The 18,918-nt window shown below is 60.9% G+C and overlaps 10 protein-coding genes across 10 annotated transcripts, besides 8 other annotated features; all 10 read left to right on the forward strand.

Moving 5' to 3' along the window:
* Nucleotides 1-127: 127 nt before the first annotated feature.
* Tco025E_05839 (pseudouridylate synthase-like protein) lies at nt 128-1,351 on the forward strand (the record flags this gene model as incomplete). The annotated part of the gene is made up of 1 exon (XM_029372729.1): nt 128-1,351. The coding sequence occupies one exon, from the start codon at nt 128-130 to the stop codon at nt 1,349-1,351; it is 1,224 nt and encodes a 407-aa protein (XP_029227144.1).
* Nucleotides 1,352-1,365: 14 nt separating this feature from the next.
* Nucleotides 1,366-1,391: a microsatellite.
* Nucleotides 1,392-1,697: 306 nt separating this feature from the next.
* Nucleotides 1,698-1,725: a microsatellite.
* A 1-nt stretch (nt 1,726) lies between these two features.
* On the forward strand, nt 1,727-2,878 carry Tco025E_05840 (N-acetyltransferase; the record flags this gene model as incomplete). The annotated part of the gene is made up of 1 exon (XM_029372730.1): nt 1,727-2,878. One exon carries the CDS (start codon nt 1,727-1,729, stop codon nt 2,876-2,878), a length of 1,152 nt encoding a protein of 383 aa, XP_029227145.1.
* A 134-nt stretch (nt 2,879-3,012) lies between these two features.
* Nucleotides 3,013-3,040: a microsatellite.
* A 189-nt stretch (nt 3,041-3,229) lies between these two features.
* On the forward strand, nt 3,230-3,553 carry Tco025E_05841 (thioredoxin; the record flags this gene model as incomplete). Its single annotated transcript, XM_029372731.1, has 1 exon — nt 3,230-3,553. One exon carries the CDS (start codon nt 3,230-3,232, stop codon nt 3,551-3,553), a length of 324 nt encoding a protein of 107 aa, XP_029227146.1.
* A 521-nt stretch (nt 3,554-4,074) lies between these two features.
* Tco025E_05842 (flagellar/basal body protein) lies at nt 4,075-4,764 on the forward strand (the record flags this gene model as incomplete). The annotated part of the gene is made up of 1 exon (XM_029372732.1): nt 4,075-4,764. One exon carries the CDS (start codon nt 4,075-4,077, stop codon nt 4,762-4,764), a length of 690 nt encoding a protein of 229 aa, XP_029227147.1.
* Nucleotides 4,765-5,242: 478 nt separating this feature from the next.
* On the forward strand, nt 5,243-6,826 carry Tco025E_05843 (uncharacterized protein; the record flags this gene model as incomplete). The annotated part of the gene is made up of 1 exon (XM_029372733.1): nt 5,243-6,826. The coding sequence occupies one exon, from the start codon at nt 5,243-5,245 to the stop codon at nt 6,824-6,826; it is 1,584 nt and encodes a 527-aa protein (XP_029227148.1).
* Nucleotides 6,827-7,115: 289 nt separating this feature from the next.
* Tco025E_05844 (putative DNA excision/repair protein SNF2) lies at nt 7,116-9,236 on the forward strand (the record flags this gene model as incomplete). Its single annotated transcript, XM_029372734.1, has 1 exon — nt 7,116-9,236. One exon carries the CDS (start codon nt 7,116-7,118, stop codon nt 9,234-9,236), a length of 2,121 nt encoding a protein of 706 aa, XP_029227149.1.
* A 27-nt stretch (nt 9,237-9,263) lies between these two features.
* Nucleotides 9,264-9,281: a microsatellite.
* A 706-nt stretch (nt 9,282-9,987) lies between these two features.
* Nucleotides 9,988-13,038, forward strand: Tco025E_05845 (putative endo-beta-N-acetylglucosaminidase; the record flags this gene model as incomplete). Its single annotated transcript, XM_029372735.1, has 1 exon — nt 9,988-13,038. One exon carries the CDS (start codon nt 9,988-9,990, stop codon nt 13,036-13,038), a length of 3,051 nt encoding a protein of 1,016 aa, XP_029227150.1.
* A 404-nt stretch (nt 13,039-13,442) lies between these two features.
* Nucleotides 13,443-13,472: a sequence feature (A-rich).
* Nucleotides 13,473-13,486: 14 nt separating this feature from the next.
* On the forward strand, nt 13,487-13,870 carry Tco025E_05846 (uncharacterized protein; the record flags this gene model as incomplete). The annotated part of the gene is made up of 1 exon (XM_029372736.1): nt 13,487-13,870. One exon carries the CDS (start codon nt 13,487-13,489, stop codon nt 13,868-13,870), a length of 384 nt encoding a protein of 127 aa, XP_029227151.1.
* A 255-nt stretch (nt 13,871-14,125) lies between these two features.
* Nucleotides 14,126-14,155: a microsatellite.
* A 271-nt stretch (nt 14,156-14,426) lies between these two features.
* Nucleotides 14,427-15,353, forward strand: Tco025E_05847 (35 kDa cyclophilin; the record flags this gene model as incomplete). Its single annotated transcript, XM_029372737.1, has 1 exon — nt 14,427-15,353. The coding sequence occupies one exon, from the start codon at nt 14,427-14,429 to the stop codon at nt 15,351-15,353; it is 927 nt and encodes a 308-aa protein (XP_029227152.1).
* A 177-nt stretch (nt 15,354-15,530) lies between these two features.
* On the forward strand, nt 15,531-18,182 carry Tco025E_05848 (uncharacterized protein; the record flags this gene model as incomplete). The annotated part of the gene is made up of 1 exon (XM_029372738.1): nt 15,531-18,182. One exon carries the CDS (start codon nt 15,531-15,533, stop codon nt 18,180-18,182), a length of 2,652 nt encoding a protein of 883 aa, XP_029227153.1.
* A 290-nt stretch (nt 18,183-18,472) lies between these two features.
* Nucleotides 18,473-18,532: a microsatellite.
* Nucleotides 18,533-18,628: a microsatellite.
* The last annotated feature ends 290 nt before the right edge of the window (nt 18,629-18,918 follow it).

The following is an 18,918-nucleotide window of genomic DNA, read 5'->3' on the forward strand; positions in this document are numbered from 1 at the left end:
ATGCAAGCATTTGAGTTAGATGCATAAATACTTTTCATTTCCCTCTGCTTTCCCTTTTTCCTTACCTCACTCCTCTTCCTCATTGCTGCTAATTGATTCGTCATGTTGCAGCATAATAGATCTCTACATGTTACGTGTTGCTGCTCGATGCCTTCTCTGGAGGCCTGCCGCCATTCAGCACCTGCCCGACTTTGGCTCCAAGGAGGCTCCCAGAAAATTAGAAGATACCCAACGACAATACCGCCCTCTCTCCCTTAAGGCCCGTCAGGCGCTGGCGGAGAAATCGGATGAAGTGCAGTATCATGTGATTACCCAGGATTGGTTTGGGCAGCGCGTCGATACTTTTCTTACCCAGCACCATCCTGAATGGAGTTATGAAACCATGAAACGTCTGGTACAGCAGGGTCACATATACCGTTATAGAAAAAATGGAAAAAAACGATACACACGATTAACGGATCGGCTGGAGTTTGACGAACTACTTGTGGTGCCAACTCCGGCTTTTTGGGAAAAACAACTTGCTCCTCCTACTGGTGTGCTCCAGGAGAACACACGGCAATCCCAGTTTAAATTGTCGTCTCAGGTGCGGGAAATGGCACACAATATGGTGCTCTTCAAAAATGAGCACGTCATCGTTATAAACAAGCCTCATGGTGTCCCCATGATGCCGACAAGTGATGCACAGGAGATGAATATAACTGCCATGCTTCCTGCCTGGAAATACACAAGTGCGGTAAAACCCATTGTTTGCCATAACCTGGATAAGGAAACAAGTGGTTGTGTCGTTTTGGCAAGAACCAAGAATGCACATCGCATGCTAGCCCGTATGTTTGTGAAGCGTGTGGTGCCAAACAGTGTGTATTGGGGTTTTTGCGTAGGTAAGCCCACCGTGAACTTTGGAAGGGTGCGCATGCACTTTGAGATGACGAGGGGAACCAAGGGCGACATCATCGTCGCGCGTCCTTCGCCAACCAAAACTTCGAAAGTGGGTATTGCCGAATTTGTAGTCAACGCCAGTGCACTGGAGTTTGGAAGCTTCATCTCCTTTTACCCGCTAACCACACGTCGTCACCAGGAGCGGATTATGGCGGCGCACGCGCTGCGTTGCCCGTTGTTGGGTGACGCCAAATACGGAGGCGAGGCGGCGTTCCCCACCTCCATGTCCCTCTTCTGGGACCCGGAGGATAAAGGGCTGCCGTTGCACCTGCATCACCGAAAGATTCAGCTTCCGTACAAGAATAGTGCTGGGGAGTTTGTTTGCGTCACGGCTCCTCTTCCACCGCATATGGAAAAGACGTTTAAGAAGCTTGGGTGGCCATGTGAAGTGGATGATCCACTCATCCCAGGATGAGTCCATCGAGTTGCTTATTATTATTATTATTATTATTATTTTCCTTGCTTGCTTGTGTACATTTTCATTTTTCCGCGCCGCAATTATTGGCGTAGCCTACGCTTACGGCAACACATAAAGGAGAAATGGGAGGCAGCACGCGTGCACAAGCGCAGGAAAGCGAACGAGGGGGAGATGTTGTGTTGGTGCGTGCGTGGGCGTGTCGCTGTGGGGAAGTGGGTGGAAGTGGCCCCGTTGAAAAATGCAAAAGACGACTTTTTTTTTTTTGATTATTCTTTTACGCAATTGCTAAAGTGTCCCTTTTGGAACTCGACACGGGGGAGCATCCGCTGTTGCCAGCAGCAGCAAAAACAATAATAATAATAATAATAATACATGTGCAGTTGTGTTAGTGTGCCGCCTCGTCTGTATCGGCTTGCTACGGGGGAGGAGATAACGATACAGCCTGCCATTGAGCGTGGCGTGCACAGCAGGGAGCGGAGCGAGGTCCGGAAACGGCTTCTGGCCAGTGACGCACACCTCGTTCCTGGGGTCTTGGAGGTCGCCAGTGACCCTGCGGCTTCTGTTATTTTTATTGCCGTTAAGGAGGACGCACGCGCCGAACATGGGTTTTTGGGTTTCGTGGTTGTCAACGTCAGTTTCCTCGCGCAACAGCGGGTTGTGGTGATTGCGTGGATCTCCGTTCTTAGTCGCTTTCGGGGGATCCACGTGGGACGTTCCTTGCTTCAACACGTGGAGGTCTTCTGCCGCGTCAACGGCGTGGATCTCATGGAGGTGATGTGCACCGATGGTTACACGAAGTTGTTTCGGCGGCATGGATTTCATTCCTCCGCGAGTCCCGTCGCTTTCAAGAAAAAAGGCTTGCAAAAGCGCGTCGTCGTACACCATCTTCCACCGGTGCCCTTTTGCCTCAGCAGCGGTGCCGTGTCTGTGCGCTACGCCAGGCAGGAGAGCAGGAAGCAGTGGGTTTTCTTGGTGTTGGAGGCCTGCGGGTACAGCCTTGGCGGCGGTGAGTTGCTCCGTTGCATTTGCGAAGCGGAGTTTCGCATTGAGGCGGTTGCCGCAACGACTGACCGCGTGGTGGCGATCGTGGCGATGGACAAGCAGGGATGGATTCCCATCATCACATGCGTAGCCGAGTACCGTGGGCGCGGATTGGGGTCGTTTCTGCTCTTCTTGGCGGTGGAGTGGATGCGGCGGCAGGGTGGCCGCTCTGTTTCTCTGGCCCCGTTGAACCGGAGAGTCGTGCACTTCTACAAGCGCTGGTCCTTCCGGCCGATGACTTCCACCGCAGGCAGGAAGCGGCGTCGCAGCGCGCACGACTGCATGTTGCTTGAGCGCACCATTGACACCGATGCACATTACCTTCCGGACGGGCACTCCCTAGAAGACTTCCTCCCCGCTTCAACGCTGTCAACTTCCGCGGCGGCGGCGCAGCTGCAGCAGCCAGAGACCGAGGCGGCGCAGCTGCAGCAGCCAGAGACCGACGCGGCGGCAGCATCTCAGTATCCCAACCTTGCTGCATAGCATATTGGCGTTCGCGCTGCTCTCCCTGCGGTGCATGTGATAGGGCAACTTGCCCTTCTGCGTCCATCGGTGCATGTGCTGCGGCTGTTTCCCTCCTTCACCGCCTTTTCATTGCATCATTTTCACCTCGCTACTTTTTTTTGTTTTTGTTTTTTTTTTTTTGCGTTCCCGCCTTGCTAAACGTTGCGGGACCACAAAGCAAAAAAAAAGGGCGGCGGGGGTGGAAGAGAAAAAAAAGGGCTCACAGTTTTCTTTCATTTGTGTCTATTTTGGGTTCTTCTCGTTTGCGGGCCTCCACTCCACGACGCGGCGGGTGGGAAGGGGAAGCGTACGGTGCGGATCACGCCGAAGATGCCGTTGGTGGAGGTGTACAGCGTGGAGCAGTTCCGCGAGCTTGTGAATGAGGACCTGCTGACCGTGGCCTGGTTCACGGCGGTGTGGTGTGGCCCCTGCAAGACCATCGAGCGCTCCATGGAGAAGGTCACATTCGAATTTCCGACGGTGCGGTTTGCAAAGGTGGACGCTGACAACAACTCGGAGATTGTATCGAAGTGCAAGGTGATTCAGCTTCCCACGTTTATGCTGGTGCGTCAGGGCAAGATGCTTGGGTACGTTATTGGGGCAAACATGGACACCTTGAAACGGAAGATTCGGGAAAGCATTGGCACGACGTGAGGCGGCGTGCCAGCGAGGGGGAGAAGCTGTGACGAGCGCGTCTGTGGAGAAGGGGGAAATGGTTGGATGTAAACGGGCTGCGCCGACTGTGGGCTCCACGGCCCACTCAAAAGGAGCGGGGGAACGCGGGGCGTGCGGTTTCACCAGCAACAACAACAAAAAAAAAAAGGTGGGCGGCGGTTGGCGCTGGGGTTGTCGTCGCTCTCCGTCTCTGCGTGTGTAGCTGCGTGAATGGGGGATGTGCCCCGTCGAGTGTGTTTGGTCGCCTCCGCCTCTTCGTTGTTTCCCTCGAAGCGAGAGGAAGTGGTGCGCCTTACCCCTCCTCTTATTTGCCTTCTTTCATGCTGCTCACTCGCCCTCTCTCCCCACCCAAATTCTCCTGCTCTTTGCGCCTCCCACGGGAGGAGGTAGGGGAAGTGGAAGGGGCAATTCGCGAGGAATAAGTTCCGTGCACGCGTCAGCGAGAGCCGTCGCCCACGCACGCAGAGGAACGAGTGTGCGACCCACGGAGTTTTGCCGGCATGTCGGGGAATGCGGCCCGGCAGAATTACCTGCAAATCAGAGAGCAGCAGCAGCTGAACCGCGAGCGGGCGCAGGAGTCGACCGAAGCGGAAAAGCGGGCGCAGGAATTCCTTCAGCGCCAGAAGGCGCAGTACAGTCATGTCTCGTCGCACGGCTACGGCCAGCTGCGGGGCGGGGGCGACGACGTGGAGATCAAGGTGTTTATCCGCGAGTGCGACAGGGACAGGGCGCAGACGTTCTGCTTCATGGAGGGCGACGTGCTGCAGCGGCGGGGCGGCAGTGAGCCAAAGCCCAGGGCGCAGCCGAAACAGCAACAACCACAGTCACAGCAGCCGGCGCCGGTCTCCGCGGTGAATGTCCCGCGGGGGGTGGTGCCGAAGTACATCCTGCAGCGCAAGGCGGAGCTGGCGGCGGAGAAGGTCGCGGTGCTGCGGGAGTTGGAGCGGCAGAAGGAGATCGCCAAGTACCCGCCGGGCCACCGCCCTGTCACAGAGGAGGAGCGCAAGGAGACTCTCACGAAGCTCGCCGCCCGGCGGAGGGAGCTGGAGACGGAGCTGCACAAGATCCCCATCCGCTACGACACGCAGTCGATCAAGGCGCGGCGGAACAAAATTGAGGGGGAACTCAAAGAAATTGACGAGGCTGAGCGCAAGTTCGGTGCCGCGAAGCAGCTGTTTGTGCCCATCTAGGCAAACGGCTAGGCCCGCGACGCATAGAGAAAGTGAGGAAGCGTGGAGCAGTGAGAGTATATAGGTGAAGAGACAGTAACGAAGAGAAGGAAAAAAGGAGACCAAAACAAAAAGAAAAAACGAAAGGTGGAGGGGAAGAGGGAGAAATGCGCAAATGGAAGGAAGGTGTAGTTGTATACTTCCTTTGTGTGCATGTTTTTTTCTTTCTTTCGGCCTCCGCTCTGTGCCTTGCAACGCCGTCTGTGCGCGTCCGTGGCGCGCGTGTCCGCCGCTGCGAAGCGGGTTGCGTTCTGCGGTTACTTTTCTTCCCCCTCCCGTGCATTTCTTCTTTGCCCCGCTCTCACGGCATGCCCCCACCGCAACCACGCGGCAATGCGGGCGGCCGCGGTCCCTGTGACACCTTCGCAGTAGAGGAGCTAGCAATAAAGTCCGCGGCACGCCGCCGCCGCATGCGTTGTGCGCTCGCGTGGGGTGTCGTATGAGCAACCGGGAGAGACTGGTTGCCTTCTACCAGCGGCACAACCCTGCGAAGCTGGGCGAGGTCGACGCACTCCTGGAAACGTTTGCGGGGAGGGAGGAATCGATGTTTGCCGCGTTGCGGCAAAAGTACGGGGAAGCGGCGTCCACCGTGCGGAGCGTGACCGCTGCACCGGGTGCCCCCACAACTGAGGCCAACGCCGTGCACGCCGAGATGCGGGCGCTGCTAGCCGACATGGAGTCGGTCGACCTGACCCGGCTCCTGAGCCAGTTGAAGGGGCAAGCCACCGTGGAGAGCGACCTCCTGGCCCACACGCTTACCTTCATGCAGCACTTCGCCACCTGCGCCCAACGCTTTCAGGCGTTGAGTGGGGACGCGCTGCAGAGGCTGCAGGCGGCACCAGAGGCCCCGGGCCCTGCGGTCCCCGCGGCAGTGCTCGCTGCGGGGGAAGATGTGGCAACTCAAACGGAGCCCACCTCCACTGGGCGACGTGATGCGGCCGTGGCGGCGGGGGGGGCGGCGACGGTGTCTGTAGGAACGCAAGCAGACACGGATACTGAGAAGGTCCGCGGTGTGCCTTCCGCTGCGGTGAGTCCCACAAGCGAGCCGGAGTTGACGCATGCGGCGGCGACGCCACCGATGTACCATCCCGACGCTGGGGCGCTTCGTGCTGACATGCAGGCGGCTGTGGCGCCCGCAGCGTTAAACGTGGATGCGGAACTTGACCAGCAACGCAGGATTGGCACGGTGCACAGACTGAAGCCGGTGAACCACAAGAAGGCTGAAGTGATTGGGGCACTCTTGGCAGCAGGGGGGCTGGCGGACACCGACTCCGTCACCTTGGAGCCAGGCGTGTATCACGAGAATCTGCGTTTTGTGGACAGCGGCGCGGTGGAGGTGGTTGCCGTGTTTCCTGGCGCGCCAGTGATCATCAAACCACTGAGTAGTCTTGAGCCCATCATCCGGGCGGAGGGCGGCAGGACGCGGCTGCGCCTGAGTGGGGTGGTGTTGGTGGAGAGCGACCTCGCAGGAGGCGCGCCCGCGGAGTTGCCCGCTGCAAAGAACCCGCTAGTTGCCGTCACGGACGGCGCGCATGTGGAATTCCACGGCTGCCACCTCTACCAGGGAAGCTGCGCCGTGGAGGCCACAGGGCCGTCGACCGAGGTCTCTCTGCACCTCTCGTTAATTTCTTCCTGCACGTTTGCTGGCCTCTTCCTGCGCCTTGGCGCAACGGCGGCTATGACGCAGTGCAAAGTCAAACTTTGCGAGGCCGGGGTCAGGGTGGCGAGCCAGTCCTCCCTGCACGCAAGGGAGACGGTGGTGGAGGGGAACACCACAGACGGCATTGTCGCGTACGAAGGCGCAGAAGGGAAGTTGGAGCGGTCCAGTGTGCTGCGCAACGGCGGCAACGGGCTATTTCTTTCTTCCGGAGCCACTTTCATGGTGGCCGAGTCGACCGTCGAGTTGAACGGCCTCTACGGCATTCAGCGCCTGCAGAGCTCTGGGCTGCACCTGCGGGACAGCGTCGTGCGCGATAATGCGCTCCTTCCCATCAACGACGCCGAGGAGACGGTGAACCCGTGAGTGTGGTTGCGCTCTAGCCTTGCGGGGGGCGAGGCTGAGAGACGCGCCGCGTAATAAGGCGAGGCGTGCTTTCTTAGACATTCAATCCTACTATTTTCTTTTTGTTTTTCCTTCTTTTTGGCGTGTGTAAGTGGGGTTGTGTTGGGCCCCGTTGTTGAATTGCCTCTTTGGCAAGGAGGAGGATGGGCTGGGGTTTGTGGTGTGGAGGTATTCCTCCACTTTTGCATACATATTTTTTTCTCTCTATATATATATATAACCTGCACACAATCCGTCGAAGGGCGGGACAATGAACGATGAGGAGCTGGAGGAGCTCTTCTCCATCAGTCAGTACACCACCACCAGCACCGCCGCGGCGACTCCCACGGCAAAGCTGCGGGAGGAAGAATCGGTTAACATAGTTGGAGGCGGCACCAGTCGCAAGCGAACAGCTTCTTCCGCGGCCCCGCCCCTCCCTGTCACGCTGCCTATTCCACCTGACATCGAGGCGAAGCTTTTTGACTACCAGAAGGAGGGAGTTAGTTGGCTGTACGAAAGGCACCGCAAGGGCCGTGGTTGTCTTCTCGCAGACGAGATGGGGCTTGGTAAGACTGTGCAGATTGCCACCTTCCTTGGCGCGCTGTACATGGGCAAGCTCGCCACGAGCGCCATTATTGTCCTGCCGCCCACGCTGCTGCCCTTGTGGGAGTCGGCGCTTCAACACTGGGGACGCCTGGGGCCGCCCGTGGTGGAGGTGATTCACGGCGACGCCAAGGCGAGGCGGCTGCAGCGGTGGCGGCGGCTGAGGCACGGCACCGCCTGCCTCTTCCTCACGACGTACGGGGTGCTGCGGCAGGACAGCGGCGCCATGGGGGTGCGCATGGTCGACTACGTCGTCATGGACGAGGCCCACCTGATTAAGGACGCCTCCACGCAGGTGTTTCAGAGCGCCATGGCCCTGTCAGCGCGCCACCGCATAGCCATTACGGGAACACCGCTAATGAACAACTTTGAGGACCTCTGGAGCATCTTTCAGTTTATCGACGGCTCCATTCTTGGGACCACACGGGCCGACTTTCGCTCCATCAACGCCGTGCTGCTGCGCGGCAACGAACGCGACGCGCTCGAGAAGGAGCGGGTAGACGCGGGAAGGCAGCTGGCGCTCATTCAGGCGGCCATACGCCCCTTCATGCTTCGCCGCGACAAGCGTCAGGTGCAGATGTTGCCTGCTGGAAAGCGGGACCTTATTCTTTGGCTGCGCCTGAATGAAACGCAGGAGCGGCAGTACGTCTCCTTCGTCGAGGGTGGGCGCGTGGACGTGGCACTTCGCGATAGCGACACCTCACAGCCGCTTGTTCTGCTCACGGCGTTGATGCGGACGTGCGACCACCCGTGGCTCAACCTTAGTGATGAGGCGTATCGAGAGGCCGTGCGGCATCCACTGGCGTGCCCCGAGGCAAACAAAAACTGCGGCGATGCGCTTAACAGCGCGAAGATTGCCGCGGCGCTGGCGTTGGTTGTGAAGTGCATTGGTGAGCAGCGCAAGACCCTTGTTTTCTCGCGTTCCAAGCGTCTGTTAGACCTCCTGGCCGTTGCACTGCGCTGCTGGTGGATTGACTTCGCCCGTCTGGACGGGGATGTGCCGGCGGAGGAGCGGGTGGGCACCGTCCGGGCGTTCAACCAGAGTGCGCGGGTGTGGGTGTGCCTTCTCACCACGCAGGTTGGCGGCGTCGGCCTCACGGTCGAGGCCGCCTCCGCCGTCGTCCTGCTGGACCCGAGCTGGAACCCTTCCGCGGACGCGCAGGCGATCGACCGCGTCCACCGCATCGGCCAGACCCGCGAGGTGGTCGTCTACCGCCTCGTCACCTGCGGCACCGTGGAGGAGAAGGTCTACCGCAACCAGGTCTTCAAGGTCATGGCGGCCAAGCAAACCGCCTCCCTCGGCGCGCCGGCAGGGCAGGAGGGCGCGGAGTTTCACCGCTACTTCACCCGCCTGCAGCTGCGCAGCATGTTTGACGTGGGCACGCTGGACCGCAGCGAGACGGCGGCGCAGTTGGACGCCCTGCACCCCCACGCCGTGTCCCCCACGGAGCGCGCGGCGCTGACCGCGCTGCCGTTCGTCTGCGACGTCAGCGACAACAGCCGCGTCCACGTCGAGGCGGTGGTGGAGGCGGAGCGGGAGCCCGACACCCCCCTCGCCGCCGCGCGTCGCTGTGGCGCGAAACGCCGGCGACCCGCAAGCCAGTCCCCCCCGGCTTCGCAGGAATGCCGCCACGAGCCGCTCAGCCAGGAGGAGGTCTCGGAACTCATCCTGCAGCTGGAGGAGGAGGAGGGGGCTGCCGGCAGCCAATCCGCCACCGGGCGGCTGTCGGCCTGCGACGATGCGACGGCACTGGCGGCGTCCTCTGCTGGCAGATCGTCGGCAGAGTGACTCCGCAGCAGATGCACACACACACAGATATATATATATATATATGCATAACCTCCTACCCCGTAGAGGGTAGGAAGCAAAACGGAAAAAAAAGAGAGAGAGAGGAGAAGTGTCGGTTTGCTCCTGTTGATAAACTTGTGATAGATGTTCTTTTGGCTCTGCGCGGTTGCAGCGCTCCATCACATCCGTAAAAAAATTTTTGTACACTTGCCAGCTATTATTTGTACCCGCATTGCGCTCTAGATATTGCTTGCACCTTTCATGCACACACACACAGGCACAAAGCGGCACAGGCACACCTCCTTTGTTTGCTTTTGTCTGTGCGAGTTCCTCCCACAGCCCTTGAAGCTGCGATCCTGTCACGCGCAGTCTCTCGCCCCGGATGCTTTAGCTAGGGCTTTGGATGCGCAGCCAGAGACGGCGCGGGAAAAAAAAATAAACAAATAAAAGAGTTGTTCGTCTAATTTATACTTCCTCTCTCGCTTTTACCGTTGTGTGAAGTTTTTGGCTGCTTGCCGGGGGCTGTCCGTGGCTCTTCTGCTGTTTTCCCAGCTCTCATGAGCGCGCGGTCTCCGCGAGTCCCCCGTCTCTCGCCTGGCTGCAGGGTTATTAGGAGAGCCACACACACGACAGGGAATCCAACATTGCAACGAGGAGGAGTAGGCAAATAAGAGACAAGGGGGAAAAAAAGGAACAGGGGGTGGTAGGCGGCGCTGCTTGTGTTTGACTACTTTGCAGCGGCAAGGCCAGAATGTGTGCGGCACTGGTGCGGCTGTACTGCTATGACCTCTCTGGCGGCATGGCTGCAAGCCTGAGTGCGGTGTTGATTGGGCACCACCTGGACGCCATCTGGCACACCGCCATCGTCGCCTACGGAAAAGAGTTTTACTTCGACGGCGGCGTCGGCGTGGTGCACGAGCCGCCGGGGCGGACACGCTTTGGGGCGCCGAGGCGCATCGAGGTTCTGGGGGAGACCACCAAGACAGAGGCGGAATTCCAAGCGTGGATCCAGCAGCAGCGTCGTCGCGGCTTTGGCCCGTACGACTACAACCTTCTTAGCCGCAACTGCAATCATTTCACGCAGGATGCGGCGCAATTTTTGCTGCAACGAGATATTCCGGACGACATACGCAACATGCTCCCGCGAGTGTTGGAGACGCCGCTGGGCCGCACGCTGCTTCCCATGCTGCAGAGTCTCACGACGGCCCCGGCGGCTGCTGCTGCGGCTGCGCCCCCACCAGCGCCTGTTCGGGCGTCTGCCCCTGCGCCGGTCACGGGGGTCGGTTTACGTTCCACGAAGGAGAAGTTCACGGAGGCGGAGGAGGAAGAGCTGATGCTCGCGTGTGCGATGCTGCAGTCCAACGAGTTGCTCTCGCCAGGGTCGCGCGAGGGACTGGATGTCACGCGTGGGGCGCTTGAACTTCTTCGCGGGTCTCTCGTGAATATACTGGAGAACCCCACTGAGCCAAAGTATCGGGGCCTGCTCACATCCAGTCAAACCTACAGGACAAAACTGCTTCCATTGGAGGAGTTTGGCGTGATGGACATTTTGCGTCTCTCTGGGTTTCGTCTGCGGCAGCATCCCTCCGGTAAAGGGCAGCAGTGGTACCTCAGCGACGCCGACGGCAGCGACGTGATACTGAGTATTATGGTTGCCCACTTGAGCGACCTGCTGGAGGCGGTGAACGCGGAGGCGGCCGCGTCCGTGTCTGGGTCTGTGGAGGAGGCCCCTGTTTGTAGTGCGACGCCGGTTGCGGCTGAGGAGCCCCGTCGTCCCCCAGCGGAGGCTGCGGCGAACAGCGCGGGAACTCGTGCGTTGGAGGCGATTTTGCACGACGCCGGAAAACCCCTCTCCTCGCTCGAGGAGCTGTGGAACTGGTCGCCCACGGCGCACGGCCCCATCACGCCCGCCCTGCCTTGCCGTCGGCGCGTGGCTGGCGCGTGCGGGGCGGCGACCCGACTTTTGGTCTGCCACGACATGCGCGGCGGGTACCTGCCCGGCGACTACGCCCGTTTCGCGCTCTGCGACGCCGCGTCGCTGGTGGAGCCTGCGGTGGACGCCAGCTACACAGTGAGCTACTGGGGCCTCGTGGACTACTTTGTCTACTTCGCCCACCACCGCGTCTCCGTTCCGCCGAAGGAGTGGATCAACGCCGCCCATCGTGCGGGGGTCCCGGCGCTCGGCACCTTCATCACGGAATGGAACGGGGAGGAGATTCGCATGCTGCTGCACAGCGCACAGAAAATGGGCGACGCCATTCGGCAGCTGGTTGCCGTCTGCAACGCCTACAACTTCGACGGCTACCTCGTGAACATCGAGGACAGCGTGGACGCGACGCTGGCGGGGCGGCTGGTGGCCTTCGTGACGATGCTGCGCCGCACCCTCAACAGGGACCGGCCGCCGACCTCCCCGGAGCGGGTGGTCGTGTGGTACGACGCCGTCACCATCGACGGCGACTTGTGCCACCAGAACGGTCTCACGGAAAGGAACAAGGCATTTTTTGACGCCGGCGACGGTCTCTTTACGAATTACAACTGGCGCCCAAACCGCCTCGTTGTGTCGACCGCGCTGGCGGGGGATCGTGCCCGGGACGTGTACGTCGGGGTGGACGTGTTTGGGCGCGGCGTGTATGGAGGTGGAGGCTACAACAGCGACAAGGCTGTGAGGTGCGCGGCGGCGGCGCAGCTGTCCGTCGCCCTCTTTGCGCCCGGGTGGACGCTGGAGGTGGAGGGCGGGGGGAGGCGGGAGGTGTTTCTCCACTCCGACGCCGAGATGTGGGCAAGGGTGCAAGGTTTCTTTAGGCCCAAGCAGGTTGCGTATGACACGCTGCCGCTCTGGACCTGCTTCCGCTCGGATGTGGGGAAACAGTTCTTCGTCAACGGTGAATGCGTCGTGGGAGGGGGCTCGCACGCCGTGGAGTGGTGTCAGCTCTCCCAGGCGCACTTCACGCCTTGTTGCCAGTTCATCTCCAGCAGCGAGAAGTGCGGTGCGTGGTGCGGGCTGCCTCTGGAAACGGAGGCCTGTGACGCAGACGAGGCAGACGCCGCGCCGCGGGGCGTGGCACCTGTGGAGTGGCTGACAGACGCGGCGTGGATGGGGGACCGCAGCCTGAGATTCGTTGTGCCTTGCCGAGGTGCCGTGACACTCCTGCGGTCGCAGATCGGCCTCGCCGGGGACGATGGCAGCGGTGGCCCGCTGGCGTTTCTGGACGTTGCCTGGTGGTGTGACTCCAGCAGCAGCGAACGTTGCTCTTCGCGGCGCCTGCGTGTGGCGGGCGTCTCTGCCGCCGCCACGACGCACCTCGTGCTGGACGAGGAGAATACCCCCGGTAGGACGGCAAGCGTTGTTGCGCGGGTCGGTGACTGGGAGATTGTTCGCTACGTTATCCCGGCCAGCACCAACTGGTCGAGTATAACCTCGGTGGCGGTGCTGAACACCTCCGCGGTGCATGCGCTGAGCTGCACTCTGGGCGGCATAGGCTTCCTTCCACCCACGTGCACTGACAAGGAGGAGGAGAGTGTGCTGCTGGTTGGCCCGGCACATCTGCTACCTGCCGACGCGTTCGTCGTCAGGCTAACCAACCGGCCCACGACACGCGCAGTGGAGCTGCGGTTGCCGCAGGCAGGGAAAGAGTGGGGGAGTTTCCTGGCCTTCGCAAAGGTGCGTGCGGAGGGCGGCGCGCCGGTTTGTGTGTACATGGGACAGCACGAGGCGAAACCGAAGATGTGGCTGGAGCTTCACATTGCGGCCAGCGCCAGCGTGGAGGAGCTGCTGCTTCGCCGTGTCTCCCCCGGCAGCTGAGCTCCCTATCACTGGGAGGACGCGTGCGGCAGGAATTCAACGGTCGCCTCACTTCTTTTTTTTTTCTTCTTCCTCCGCTTGCGCACGCTGCCGCGTAGAGGCACAAGTGTGAGTTTCTCTGGGACCCCCCGGCGGAGGGCTGGACGGGACGCCGCTGACTGCGTTCCTCTTCGCCGCACGACGGTTAGTATTACTATTGCCCTCCCCCTTGCTCTGTGGGAACGATGAGACCTTTCGGACCGGTTTTTTTTGCCCCCCATTTTGTTTCTGCTGAGAGCGGCCCCGGGGTTGCAATGCTCCATGCCTTTGGTTTTCCCCCTCCCCGTCTTCTCTCCCTGCGCCGCGTGCACGGCAGAGGTGCGCGGTCCCCGTACCCGGCACGTAGCTGAGAAGTAAAGCCGCACGAAAACAAGACAAGAAAGAGAGAAAAAAAGGGGGGAGGCAGGGGATGTTCGCGGCACGCCGCGCGTTGTTTGGTTTGGCGGGTGGCTTCGCAATCACAGACATGTACGTGAATTCTGTGTGCCTCTCTGACATGTACGCGGAGCCGCCCCCGCGTCTGCGTCCTGCGGGTGGGGACTTCATAGGCAACCTCGTGAAACGGGTGGGTGACTCCCTTTCCGCGCCGCCGCCGCCTCCGCCGCTGACTTCTCTGCGGGAGGACATTGAGGCCGCGCTGCGGCGGAACCGCGTCGCTGGCACACTCTGCGTCTGCACTTTGGTCTCTTTCGGTGGGATCTGGCCGGTGCTTGGGTCGGCCGCCGCCATCCTCTTTGACGGGGAGGATGGGACCGAGCGCTACACGGCAGTGAAGGACTGGCTGCAGAGTTGATTCGCGTGGCTCGCGCCTGCGTTGAGGGGCACCGCCGTGCCTATCCGCTAGCGCGCATGTGCGCTGGGCGACCGGTCTGACTGGCTGCACGCATGCGGACGGCTCTTTTGCAGTCATGTTCCTTCTTTGTTGGTGGTGTTGCTGTTGTGTGTGTCTGCGCCTTTGGCGGTACCCGCATTTCGTGCAGCTTCACGCTGCGCCGTCAGCCTCGACTGTGCGTCTTGGCTTTGACTTCACGCGCGCGTACGACTGCCGTGCCTGCTGTCTGTCTGTGTGTCTGTGTGTGCTTGGGGTGACGGCAGGCTGTATGATTCCCCTCGTGCCTGCCGTTGGCGTTTGCCCCTTTTATTTTCTTTCTTTCTTTTTCTTGTTGCGTTGGCGGGCGGCGGGGCGATTCCTGCGAGAGCGCGACGAAGGCGACGTTGCGGAACTAAAAAGAAGAAAGCAAACCGGCAGGGCGGAGGCGTGCGGGTCACCCAGTGCATCCGCAGAGAGAGAGAGGCACACACACACACGCGACGTGCATTCGGTCCCCGGCGCTCGCCCCTCCCCCGCGATGGCCGCCACGCGCCTCAGCTTCACCGTCTGCGGCCTCATCAGCCACCCGGTGTTCCAGAAGTGCAGCGAGGCGGCGGAGTACCTGCGGCGGGAGTACAGTGATGAGTTTTACGTGGAGGTCTTCCGCGAGGTCCCACGCGACTTCCACAGCCGCCGGCAGAAGATGCTCGACGAGGGGAGCATCGCGGACGGCGACATGGACGTCATCGTGCTCCGCGACGGCGGGGTGGCGATGTCGGGGGAGGCCTTCCTGCGCATGCTGCAGGAGCAGACGCACTTTCGCCTCCTCGACCTCCCCGCGGCGGCGGCGAACTCCTACGAGGCGATGGCCTTCGCGTCGTGGAAGCGCTTCCTGCGGGAGCGCGGCAACAGGTACTGCTGGATGCTGGTCTCCATCGACGGCGCCGTCCGCGGCCGCATCACGTTTGAGCTCTACTCGCAGGTTGTGCCCAGCACCTGCAACAACTTCTGGCACCTCTGCCACGGCGACCTTGGCAGCGTGCCTGCCGTTGCCGACGGCGACGGCGAGGCGCAGCCGCTGGAGCTGACGTACAGGGGATCCAAGTTCTTCCGCATCCTGCACGGGGCGTGGGTGATGGGCGGCGACATCTCTAGGGATCACAACGGCAACGGGGGGTACTCCTGCTACGGGCGGTACTTCCCAAACGAGTCCTACGCCATCCCGCACGACGCCCCAGGGGTGGTTGGGATGTGCAACGACAGCGAGGACACCAATGCGTCGTCCTTCTACATCACGATGAAGGCCATGTCGTGGATGAATGGCCGCTACGTGGCGTTTGGCCGGGTTATAGACGGCATGGACGTCGTGGCGGCCATCCACGACGTAGATGTAAAACACAATCAAAGCCCCTGCAAGACGATCACCATCAGTGACTGCGGCGTCATCGACCTCACCGACGACTGACGCGAGAGCAGAAGACGCAGGAGGAGGAGGGCGACCGGCCTCGGCCCACCCCTCCGTGTCTGCCACCTCTCCGCCTCTCATTGCGGGCGCACACGGGAGGGAGAGGAGCAACGGAAGAAGCAACTGGGGGGAGCGAGGAGGCGAAAGAGAGCGGGGAAAAGAAAAGAAAAGAAAAACATGCATCTGACGCGGGCCCTCCGCAATGTGTCTCTCAGACTGACCCCGCACCAACCCCCACCCGCGCGCTTCGCGAGCCGCCAAAAGGAGGAGGCGACGCCCATTTCGCCCCCGGCGCTTCTGCGGTCGCAGCACGAGATGCGTCTTTTTCTCCCCGTCTCTCTCTCTCTCTCTCTCTCTCTCTCTCTCTGTTTCTTCTTGGTTTTCCTGCAAAGGCTGCACGCGCAAATGAAGCGCCAGGAGGAGAAACTAAAGCAACTCCAATCGTACGGCTACAGCAAAACAAAGTCGGCGCAGGCGCTGAAGGACGCCGGCAACAACGTTGATGTCGCACTTGCAATACTAAAACGGCAGCGAGGACAGCCGTCGACGCCGCCCAGCGCGACGCCGGTGCGGCCGAATCAAGCCGGTCGCGCGGTGGAAGTCGTCAACACCCCTCCAAGGGAGAAAAAGCACCCTTGCATTGTGCAGCACAAGAAGTGCCGCTACGGGGATTCGTGTCTCCTGCGAGACTACCCTGGCGACGTCTGCATCAACCACTTCTTCGGGTCCTGCGCGTTCGGCAGCGCTTGCTGGAAGCGGCACTACGTGGACGGCGTCGACATACGCGCGGCCCAGCGCCCCGAGCCGCGGGACGAGACGATGCGGCTTCAGACGGGCGTCATCCTCAAGCTGGACAGAGTCAGTGGCAACCACCTGCTCGTCGGGAGGCCCGTAGGGCGGGCGGAGGCGGAGGCGGCGGCGGCGGCGGCGGCGGCGGCGTTGGCGGTGGAGCCGCCGCCGCCAAGCCGCTTCAACCTCATCCAGGGCTCCGAGCCGACGCACACAGACCCCCGCCCACTGGAGTGGCAGAGGCAGTCGACTTTGCTTGCGGCGGCCGTGCAGGCGCCGCGCCCCTTTTTGGAGGCGGTGCGAAAACAGCCTCCAGAACAGTGCAAGACGCCGTCCCCACCATTGCCGCCGCAGAGGCTGAAACTGCCTCCAGCCTATTCCGACGCCGCCTCCGCCGCACGCACGGGAAAGCATCCTTGCATTTTCCAGATGGGTTCATGCAAGTACGGGAAGAATTGCATGCACGCGGATAGAGACGAGGATGTCTGCGTTTACTTTCTGAATAATTGCTGTAATCGTGGGGCAGCTTGCCCGTACCGCCATGAGTCCAATGCGGAGTTCGTTCGGCGCGCCAAGCCGCAACTGTTTGGAAGTGCCTCGCCGGGAGAGTCGCCTTCGCGTGTTATTGTCATGCGACCCGGGGAGACGACGCAGGGGGCATATGTCGATTTATTGCGGCAGCAGCAGCAACAACAACAACAACATGAAGGAGGGGCAACGTTTGAGCAGAGGCAGCCAGTGCATCTGTCAAGTTTTCTTCCTGACTTGGGGCCTGGCGACGACAACGACGAGGAAGAGGATGGACTTTGCGGGGGTGGGGAGCCGCAGACGCCGCCGGAAGGCCACGGCGGTCTCCTGGGCGACCGTGAGCTGGGTGCGTTGATGTCGCTACTTGAGGCGTTCCCAAGCACCGAGCCACTTCTTGTGCTGCACGCCCTTCGCTCCGCCAACGGGGATTCCAATTTGGCGGCAGACACGCTGAGTAAGTTGAACGGCTTTGAGACCATCGAGGACGTTGAGGCGTGCCTTGCGCGGGAGCGGGCCGAGGATGAGGCCTCGCAGGCGCAGGCGCAGGCGCGGACGCAGTCCACGCACGAGTCTCTCCTCACCCTCTGTTACTTGTTCCCCGCCCTGGACGTCCCCGCGGTTGAAGCCGTTCTGGGCACCTGCGGCGGCGACTACGCGGAGGCGTACGGCATACTTCTCTGCTCGACAGAAAACATCACGCGACAGGACTTGGGCAACTGCTGGAACGGGAACATCAAGCCAGCGGACGAGTTGCGGCTGCAGCGGGTCTGCCAAATGTTCTCCTCAGTGCCGAAGGAGGTGGTGCGCAGCACGTTTGGCGCGGCCGGCGGGGACGTGGCGGAGACCATCTCCGCTCTTAATGCGATGACGAGTGACATGCTGAGTGTGGAGGTGGATACGGCGTCTGCAGCGCCTGCCGCCGTGGCGCCCACACCGTCAGCCGCCGAGGCGCTGCCGTCCTACTTGCTGCGGCCAAGTGCGACGCGGGAGGAGATCCAGAAGTTCTACGAGGAGGTCGAGGACGAACTCCGCATGCTGGGCGACTGGCGACGTGTAAGTGAGCAGGCGTATATCGTCAACGCCTGTCGCATTCGCATCATGAGCCGGGCGACGCAGGCGTACAATCGTGGCGACGGCAAGACGGCAAAGACGCTAAGCCGCCACGGCAAGCAGCTGGGCGCGGAGTACGTCCGACTGAACCGCATCGCGATGATCGCGCTGGAGCGGGAGCGGCTTGCGCAGGACTCTGCATCAACGCTGGACCTGCACGGGTTTCACGTGGAGGAGGCTGTGGAGGTGCTGCGGCGTCGCGTGCAGCTGTGCGTGCAGAAGCGCATCCGGCGGCTCACAGTTGTGGTGGGCAGAGGGCGACACAGCCGTCGCGGCAACTCCGCCGTCTACCCCGTCATCCTAAACCAGCTGCAGGAGGACCCGGAGCTCAAAAGCGTCGTGGAAGTCAGGTCGAAAAAACCAGCCTACTTTGAGGTCGACATCATATTGCGTGATCGGTAGTGGCGTACGCAGTCAAAACGGTGGTCACGCAAAAAAAAATGGGGTGGGGGGTGAGTTCGTGCGCCAGTGTTGCCCGCACACTGTTGCGCTTAACTGCCTTCGACCGCCAAGCATTTGTACTATGTGTTCAGGTGCGAAAATACACAAATATATGCAAACTTTCTTTGCTGTGCCGCCGCTGATGCTTTTGCCATGGCCATTACTCCGCCTAACTGAGAGTAATCCTGTAAGGACGACGAATAACAAATAATAATAGCTTGCTCTGGGCGCACGCGGTGGCCGTGTTTGTTTGTGTTGTTTGTGTGTGTGTGTGTGTGTGAGTGTGTGTGTGGTGTGTGTGTGTGTGTGTGAGAGAGAGAGAGAGAGAGAGTGAGCGTGTGTGTGAGTGAGCGTGTGTGTGAGTGAGCGTGTGTGCGCATGTGCGTGTGTTTGTGTTTGTGCATGTGTAGCCCTCGTTGTGTCCCGTCTTTGCCCGTTGGTACTGTTGCTTTCTGGTTACCATCCTGTTGGAGGTGCGGGGAGCAGTAGGGGAGTGGCGGCCACAGCGGCGAGCGCGGCGGTGGCGGGAGCGATGGCCGGCTGCAGCCGCGGCATTCTAATCGCCGGGGCCACGAACCGGGCACGGACGCAGATGGCGGAGGGCATTTTGCGCCGCCTGACGGCGAACACGGTGTTCGTCAAGAGCGGCGGCGTCCACCACGAGGCGACGGTCCACCCGCTCGCGTCAAAGTGATGC

The sequence above is a fragment of the Trypanosoma conorhini genome, assembly GCF_003719485.1.
Source record: "Trypanosoma conorhini strain 025E chromosome Unknown Tco_14.4_contig_00361, whole genome shotgun sequence".
NCBI lineage: Eukaryota > Euglenozoa > Kinetoplastea > Trypanosomatida > Trypanosomatidae > Trypanosoma > Trypanosoma conorhini.